We start from the raw sequence: 9599 nt of genomic DNA on the forward strand, positions 1-9599 counted from the left end.
AATGTACCTTCGCCAATCCAAAATCTGCAAGCTTGACGGACCCATTTGCATCAACCAATATATTGGCACACTTGATGTCCCTTAAAATTTACAATTTTGGATGAAGTAAAGTTAGAATGTAGAAGTCCATGTAAATTTGCTTCAATATATGGTCTTACAGAAACTATAATTCTGGTTGCTTGTCAGTGTCAACAATTACAGAAACAAGCCAGACCACACAAATTCTAATAACATTACCAACAAGAAAGCAGCATACCTTGTCAGTGCCAAGATATCGAACTATGTTGTCGTGTCGGAACTGACTCAAAAGAGATATTTCCTGGAAGACCAAACATACTTATATCATCAAACGTGAACAAACAAATGAGGAATATGTGCATGGTTTGACAGAAAATTAGACTATGCCATGAAGTTTGTTTAATGAGAAGGGAAGCCCAACTCTCTCACCTGCTGAAGCTNGAAAATGCTCTNTTTGCCCTGGNTGTCGTTATCCAATAAAGACACCTCCTTTACGGCAAAAAAGTTCCCATCGCTGCAAGGAAAAGAAAATTTATGTGTTACATCCGCGACAAGCACAGTATAAAAATTGTTAAATTTTACATTAACAAGATAAATACCAAGGTATTTTATTAGAATATTTAGGTAACTATTTACATATTGACTTTATAAAGTTGAATTACATCAAATTACTGCATTTCTGATAGAATAAAAACTTATCCTAAATAATTTGTTGCGCCACTCATACTACTATGGAGATTAGTATTATCAAACTAGTTATAATTTGTTAATGTTCTCTTTTTCTCAAAACAAGTGTCTGACACTGAAACCATGTTAAATAGTTAAGGGCATATGATCCTGCTTAATCTATAAACCCAAGCCACACAACTTATTCATATTTTCTTTGTGATCATTTAGGTTTTCAAGTTGGTCAAGAAGGAAAAAAAAGGCACACAGAATCATACATGAAACAAAGGAATGCGGAAGTACCTGAAATTAACTCAAGAGTTTTGTCTGTAAGATTGCTGTTCTGTGATAAATTTAAGCAGACCAGAGAAGAGAGCTCTTTGATATTTTTACACCAGCATTAGTCAAAGCTCCACCACATATTTCCAAAGACCTCAGGTTCTTAAACTCTGTTTCACCAAAGAAAGTTGGCAAACCAACGAATTCAACTTGTAAGTGATATGGGCTCAATCAAAGAACATTAACATTCCTTCAATTCCATGTAAATACCACTTATCATAGGGGGATTAAGATTGAATTTGAATCTTATTTGACAAGAAACAATTTATAGTAACTATTAGTCAGTCCGTGCTTATACTTTTCATACGAGAGTAACAAAAATCTTTCCAACAAACTACATATTACATGCATCAAATTGACATTTAGTGATCAAATTAAACTTTTAAAAAAATAATGTACGTGAACTAAGCATTGCGAATTAAGAGACAAGTATTATTCAATTGCATTTCAGATAAAATTGAGCTCATGTAATTTGACTGTAAAGAAAAGCCAAGACATCTTCTATTTATCCTATAAAAATAAGAAAAACAAAAAGGCTAGAAAAAAAGAAGAGAAAATCATATTGACGGAAAAAGGTAATAATCAACATATCCACGAATAATAATGCCGAAGTAAAATATTTAGTGATGAATTGCATACTTTTCAAATAGTTTGTACCAAAATCTGTGATTCGTGCACCAAACAAATCCAGGTCAGTGAGGCCAGTCAAACCTGCATTGCCAAATTCAGAATTATGCATGCTGCAAAATTAAACTCTGAGATTACAAAATAAAAGTGCCAGAATACCTAAAGCTAAGAATAGCAAAATTTGTGCCAACTCAAGGAACTGTATCACCACATCATTATATGGGATGCATGTATATCACATACAATGAGTGCATAAAAATAAAATTCATATTTCAGATCGTGGCAAAAAAAAAATAGTAGGTAATTGATTGGACTGAACAGGATTGGAGATCAAGTGCAATCTAAACAGAAATAAACAAACCGTTGTTTGAATTCAATTTTTTTAATAGAAACACGTACTTGTGAGGTTTGACAGCCCAATGTCAGAAATTTGGTAAGCATCCAAATTAAGGGACTTCAGAGATGAGAGTCCACANAATTTGCTTAAACCACCGTCACTAACCATGGTAAAAGAAAGATTTATTTTCTGCAGATTAGACAGTCCTACAACAAATAGAATAAAAAAATAATCAACGAAAAAAATAGTCATAGAATTCTACATCACAATATCTNAAGCATTTACTNCATCTCGCATAGTAAGAATCATAACTCAAAGAGTGTCATATTTCTTTCTCATTGGTTTATTCATTAATCAGCAGTTAATCATGTCAAGAGATTAGTATAGGAGAACATCTACTTTCAAATGTAAAAAGGGATAAAGCTAACTTCAAAAGAAAGAATGAAACTCCAAACACAAACTATAGAGATGGGGCATCAGAGCATCAGTCCCAAAATGTCCAAATCGGATGAGATGCAATAGGTAAAACGATCAGACATAATTTCAGTAGCATAAAATATCTCTCTAAATTACGGACATAACCATATCATAGTTATGAATATTATAGTAGTGAAGTCAGCAGAACAACCATGAACCACTTCGAAGTTTTAAACAGTGGTATATTTTTTTTAATTATGGCCAATACAGAGGTTGTGCCATGCCATAGTGGTGCTTAAATGAGGCATTTCTGAAAACCCTCTTTCCGCCACAAAATTACAGTTTCTTTCAAGGGAGGATAGGGGATAGGAGCAAAGTTGAGATTTATGTCCCCTATTTTAGAACTAAAAAACCCTGATATGTATTTTTCTACAGTTTCAACCAACACCCACCTGTCTCTAGCAGTATTACTAGTGATACTCAGCTTCCACTATTGTTCTCTACTTTGAACCCTCATCCTCCTCTGTCAGAACTCTGCAACATCCACCCTGGCCTCACCTTATATCAGATGTCTGAGATGTCTTGCCTAAAATTTGATAAATGAGCATGTCTTTGTTTCCCTTACTTCTTTTGTTATATGCTGACTTTTTATTAAAACCCATGACGTGACCTTTTATTGGTAAATATGACTATGCCATCAATGTTGAGTGTTTTCTTTTAAATCGCAAGCACTCACATTTGTACATAGTATATAAATTATTTGAGCTATATATAAAAATTTAAAATAGAGGCCATCTTTCTTACTAATAAGCTATACCGTTGTATTATTTTTGAGGTTGACCACTATACACTGATATCCACCATTTTTTTGACGTACAAGCAAAACTCAACCAAAAAAGCATACAAATTATTATAGTAAGGTTCTGGTATATCGAACCTGATAAATGCTGTAGTCCATTGCTACCAACTTCTGTATCAGACAATTCCAAGCAGTTCNATCGCTTATGGCCTTAAAACATTGAGAAGAAAATGAGTCAAATATTCACTCAAGCAGAAATGTGCATTTAAAATGATAAATAACATGAACAATATTAAATTAATCAATTGCAACCAATTATGCCAAGTAGATAATAAGTTAATTTTTTCACTTTCTTTACCAAAACATTTAGGCAGNAACTGCATCAAGGAAGTTATAAAAAAGAGAAAAGAAAACAGAATCTTACTNCANAAAAATGTTCAAAACCCAAACATTAAAAGAGGCAGTTTACAAGATCCATATATAAGTGGTATAAGAACAAATCTTACTGCCCTGTCTGGTGGAATTTGGCGCATCATTGGAGTCGTGGAACTCTGCTCATTAAAGTGCTGCAACGAATTTTGACTATATGGAGCATACTGTGTCGAAGGTGTAGCAGAGGTATACGGTAAGAATCTAGTGAACTCCTCAAGCAAATCTCGATGGTCCTTGAAGAGGGTAGCAACCTAAAAATTTTGTTTAAAAGAAAGAGTGTAAACTATATCAGCAAAACCACCAGAAAAACTGATTCTCCTTTATCTTGTTCACAAAACTGATTGCTTCTTCAAATTCAAAATTGAAGAGAGAATCAAGAAAAAAGAGGGATTTAGGGTATTTTGGTTTTACAAATTTAGGGATTTTGGGTTTGTGGTTTTACGAATCAAGAACTTCCCAAAACGCAAGACCCTCCTCAATCAGAATCTCCTAACAATGCAACGTCTTCCACACACAACATGTGAACCACACCACAAAGCATTTGTGCCAATCGGAAAGAAAGCAAAAAGGATTAGGGTTTTCTAGTTCTACGAATATAGGGATTTACGAATGAACAGAGACAATTACTTGTAGATGAATGAACAATAAACCCTAAATCAGAAGAATGAAAGACTTAGTCAGAGTGAGAAAAATGAACTTCTTCTTCTTTGCAAGTCACTGCGAGACAATGGTGACCAGGGAGTTAGCGGAGTGTGAAGAAGAAGAAAATGGTGAACTGTGTGAGAGTGAACGAGATGGACATAGAGTGAGTGCAAGAGTGAGCTTAGTGAGCGAGAGAGTGAGAGGCTGGACGGCAGAGAACGAGGGTTAAAGTGCTCGAGAGAGAGGCAGTGAGTGAAACGGGAGAACGAGGGAGCGGGACAGAACGAGGGTTGCAGTGCTCAAGCTGTGTAACTGAGAATTCTCATTTAAGTTATATTTTTAATTTTTAATTATTAATTATTTAATAATCCGTATATAAAGTTGGTATGTAAAAAGCTTCTTACATACGGATCACAATCCCTATATAATTATCAGTATGTAAATTGTAATTTTTTTGTAGTGTTAGAGAGAAGCTCTTGAAACAAGTTGTGAAGAAAACAGATGCAAATTTTGAGGAATATAAGGAGGAGTGGAAAAGAACTGGATGTACAATTATGTCTGATGGTTGGACGAATAGAAAAAGACGTTCTATTTGCAACTTCTTGGTGAATAGTCCTAGAGAGACGATTTTTCTTTATTCACTTGACACTTCAGACATTTCAAAAACAGTTGATAAAGTTTTCAAAATGTTGGATGATGTTGTTGAGTTTGTTGGAGAAGAAAATGTTGTTCAAGTTGTCACTGATAATGCTACAAATTTCAAGGCAGCCGGAGAGTTGTTGATGCAAAAGAGGGAAAAATTGTATTGGACTCTATGTGCAGCATATTGCATTGATCTGATATTTGAAGATTTTGAAAAAAATTTGAAGGAACATTAATTGGCCATTAAGAAGGGAAGAAAAATTACCACTTACATTTATGGGAGATCAATGTTGATTTCCTTATTAAAAAGTTCACTAAAGGTAGAGACTTGATAAGACCGGGTGTGACTAGATTTGCCACGGCTTATTTAACTCTTGTTTGTCTTCATGAATTGAAGGCATCGTTGTTGACCATGTTCAACTCTGAGGAATGAAAGACAAGTAAGTTTGGAACTTCACAAGAGGGGAGAAAAGTAGACCACGTGGTATTAGATAACCGATTTTGGAAGAATGTCTCCACATGCTTGAAAGTTGTTGTCCCTCTTATGGTTGTCTTAAGATTAGTGGACTCAGATGTTTCCTCTTATGGTTGCCTTAAGATTAGTGGACTCAGATGTAAAACCCACAATGGGTTTCATTTATGAAGAAATGGACTGTGCAAAAGAGAAAATTAGGTCTAACTTTAACAATATAAAAAAGAGGTAAATTTTCAAACTTTTACTCATTCAATGTTTAATTACTTATGTGTGAGATTATTTCTGATATAGCATGATTGATGTAGTTATGAAGAGGTTTGGAGAATAATTGATGCTCGATGGGATAATCAACTTCATAGGCCTTTGCATGCAACTGCCTATTTTCTGAACCCCCATTTCCACTATGAACCTAACTTTAGATCTGATGATGGTGGAGAGGTGAAAGAAGGATTGTATTTTTGCATGAGAAGATTGATACCAGATATGGCAGAAAGAAGAAAAATTAATTTACAAATTGTTAAATTTCATAATGCTAGAGGACATTTTGGAATGGAAGATGCAAAGGAGTGTAGGAAAGAGTTAAATCTTGGGGAATGGTGGGACATGTTTGGTGATGGAACTCTGGAGTTGAAGAGATTTGTTATTCGGATTCTAACCTTGACTTGTATTTCTTCTGGATGTGAGCGTAATTGGAGTTCATTTGAAATGGTAATTTAAATTATTTTTAATTTATAAATTCCTTTATTATGTTTATATCTTCACTAAAAATATTATATTTCATTTTAGGTTCATACAAAGAGAAGGAATTGTTTGCATAAAAAAAGATGAATGATTTAGTTTAGGGTTAAATATGTTTTTCATCCCTTAAGTATCACTGAGTTTTTTCCTTAGTCCCTACTCAAAACTTTGATGGCTTTTAGTCCTCGAAGTATTGAAACATGTAATATTAGTCCTTAAAAATAGATGGCGTCAACTTTTTGTTGATCTGGCAAACGACAATGCCACGTTTATGCCAACTTCCCTCTTAAGTATCTATCGCGTTGCTTGTTTAATTTGTGGAATGAAATTAAGTGATTGAAACGTGTGGGTGATTGAAATCAGATTACCAATTAGGGCTCGAAACTTCGAATTGGAGAAAATTAGTTTCTGGAAGAATTTGTGAAAAAGATGAGTGTGTGGATGAAAATAGCTTTGTCGTTTGTCTTCATGGCCCCGAACTCAAGTTGCTTCTCGTTTCCTGGAAAGGAAAAAAGCAAACCCGCTTGAAGCAGAACGAAAAACAACACCCCAATTAACATCGGTGCCCAATCAGCCATCTTCCCGAAAAATTAGAAGGGAAAACGGATCTTTCGGACCCAAAAAAGAAAAATGTAGCTATCAGTTGAGATATGATAAAAGGTTGTGCCTTTAGGGTGGTGCTTGGAGTATAATGAAGAGTAATGAAGAAATCACCAAAAGGGACGCTTAGGAATTTGGAAGCAAGGGTTGCAACTGAATTGATTGTTATCTAAATTATTGACTCAGTTGTTTTAATTCAAAATTTCAAATGTCGGATTCTTCGTGTTACAACTTGATTAGGTTTTGTTCGATTATGCATGATTTGAGACATTATTTCAAATTACTAATTGTGGGTATCCATTGCATGCCTTTCTTCATTGCTGGATCTACTGTTTTATGAAGTGCTCTTTGAGGTCCTCTAAAAGCCAAAACAGAACCATCTTGTAGCCACTCTCCCAACTTTTTTCTCTTTGTTCTAGTTCAATAACAACAAAATAGAACCACTGTGCAGTTTCATCTCACTTCTCCCCTTTCTATTGACTAGGGTTTGAAGCAAAACTAGTAGAGGAGTGCTTCTCAATTTCACTTTAGTTCTTTTTGTAGTCCTAGAAATACGTTGAAGCTTGGAAACCTTAGAGCATATTGGCAGACATAAACGAACTCCAACCTTCAACTGAGATGACAAAGAAGAACCCAACTTTCATATTGTGATTTCAATCACCCACACACATGCCAATCACTTAATCTCATTCCACAAATTAAACAAGCAACGTGGTAGATACTAAGAGGAAAGTTGGTAGAAACATGGCCTCGCCGTTTGTCAGATCAACAAAAAGTTGAAGTCGTCCATTTTTAAGGACTAATATTACATGTTTCAATACTTCAAGGACTAAAAGCTATCAAAGTTTTGAGTAGGGACTAAAACCAAAAATCGGTGATACTTAAAGGATGAAAAACATATTTAACCCTTTAGTTTATGTGATGTATAACTCCAAGCTGAAAAGTAGGCAAATTCAAAAAACTATAACTCTTTCATTTGATGACATTGAATCAGATGATGAATAGATAGCTGAAGAGGCAGATGATGTTGTTGAGATTGATCAAGTAAAGTTGAAAATGATGGTGAAAATGTTCACTTAGATGAAGCAACAACAGATCCTGCTCTAGATGCTCTTGATCTTGATAACATAACATTTGGGAACAATGAGGATGCACAACATTCATCAGAGGAAGAGTTAGATGAGGATGATGATGGAGATGATGATGCCATTATTAAAGGATTAGAGGATTATTAGGCGTAGAGACTTTGACATTTCAATTTATGTTTTACATTATATTTTTATGAACAATATTTCTATGAACTTATGTATTTCAATTTATATAATTTTGTTATCTTATTTGAATTAGGATGTTATTTATATTTTTTTCACACAAAGTAAACTCTTACGAGTTTACAAATTGAGTTTATTGGACTCTCACGAGTTTATGTAAACTCTCGAGTTTGACAACCTTGCATAATAATATAATTATTGTTATGTGTAAATATTTATAAATATTTTATGAATGATCTTATGTATGTTAGCTCATCCTTACATGTTTATGTTTGTGTTGGCAATTAGATTTGTGCGATAATGGCATAATGTGTGTGTTATATGGGAGTAGATGAGGGAATAACGTCTGATCCAATACAACTGAAGAAAAAAAACATAAAAATAGTAGAGAAAAGTTTGAGTTATTTTTATGAGTATTTTATTTGATATTTAAAAAAAATATGTATTTTATGTGTAAACTCCTTTATATTTCCTTGTGAGCGACTGTATTAATAATGCAATATATTAACTATGAAATATTAAGTGTGAGGAAAATGGAATGTTACAAAACAAATAATCCATCATAATATATATTAATAGTCAAAACACCTTTACATGAATGTTACACTTCAAACTAGAAAGTTTTTATTCGAAATTATACTAATTTCTCAATATGATCTTCAACATATAAAATCTTCTCTATATTAAATTCTTGAAATAGTATACTAAACAAAACAAAAAAACCTTAATCGTGAAACTTTTGTTGCTAGTCATTTGGGGTTCGTAGAGGTTGGCGACACATGGGACAGGTCTGACTAGTGTGTAGCCAGCGAGTAATACATTTTTTATGAAAGAAGTGTTGACATGTAAGTGTGTAGCACTCGGCATTGAGATGGAATTCATCCAAGCATATGCAACAACAACACTCAGCCTGTAACACAGTAGATTTTTTCAACAACGTGTCAATTGCTTCTTCGGATGCTGAAACCGTTCTTAAAAGATCTTGTGTTGCTGCATGCATGCTGTTATCAGCAATATTGATCACAATCCATAGAGGAACTTCTTGGGGTTGAGATTCCGAAGAAGAAGCAACAACATCATCAATTTGAAAGATATCTAGAATTTCATCAACTATCACGTTTACTATTGTTTCAATGATGTCAGTGCCAAAAGGTGTGAGCGATGATGACAGTGGCCATAACAATGTTTGCAAGAAATCTGGACCTTCTTGAAAAAAGGTTTGGCTCGATATAAGAGTAGAAGAGCGACCTAGTTCTGGAACTAAAGTGTTTTCATAAAAAACTCTGATGATGAATCTGAAAAGAGTTCTAGGCATCAGAACATTGATATCATTTTCTCCTGACAAAGATATGTTATAGGAAAAACGTTGATCCATCCCTAATGTTGTCATACTGTAACAGTGAAGTGGTCCTGAATATATAGGATAAAAAATAAAAAATACAAAATCTTAAATTTTGAGATTATTGAAATTAATATACATGAACTTAAACTGAAAACATACTTGGTATTTCTGATGATAAGCTCGTGATTATGCCTTCTAATGACCAATCCATGATAGTGTTTCGATACAGGAAAAAGCTAAATATATGATCTCTT

General features: G+C 33.9%; 1 protein-coding gene and 1 long non-coding RNA gene across 2 annotated transcripts; both read right to left on the reverse strand.

The window, feature by feature from the left end:
• Positions 1–7: 7 nt before the first annotated feature.
• Positions 8–4683, reverse strand: LOC111241062. The gene is made up of 8 exons (XR_002666787.1): positions 3710–4683; positions 3342–3413; positions 2050–2193; positions 1663–1734; positions 988–1133; positions 448–532; positions 257–319; positions 8–80 (listed from the first exon to the last, which is right to left on the reverse strand). It is a non-coding gene; the product is annotated as an uncharacterized LOC111241062 (long non-coding RNA).
• A 4065-nt stretch (positions 4684–8748) lies between these two features.
• Positions 8749–9378, reverse strand: LOC106753434 (probable E3 ubiquitin-protein ligase RHA4A). The gene has a single exon (XM_014635242.1). It carries the CDS (start codon positions 9376–9378, stop codon positions 8749–8751), a length of 630 nt encoding a protein of 209 aa, XP_014490728.1.
• Positions 9379–9599: the final 221 nt, after the last annotated feature.

The sequence above is a fragment of the Vigna radiata genome, unplaced genomic scaffold, assembly GCF_000741045.1.
Source record: "Vigna radiata var. radiata cultivar VC1973A unplaced genomic scaffold, Vradiata_ver6 scaffold_133, whole genome shotgun sequence".
Lineage (NCBI taxonomy): Eukaryota > Viridiplantae > Streptophyta > Magnoliopsida > Fabales > Fabaceae > Vigna > Vigna radiata.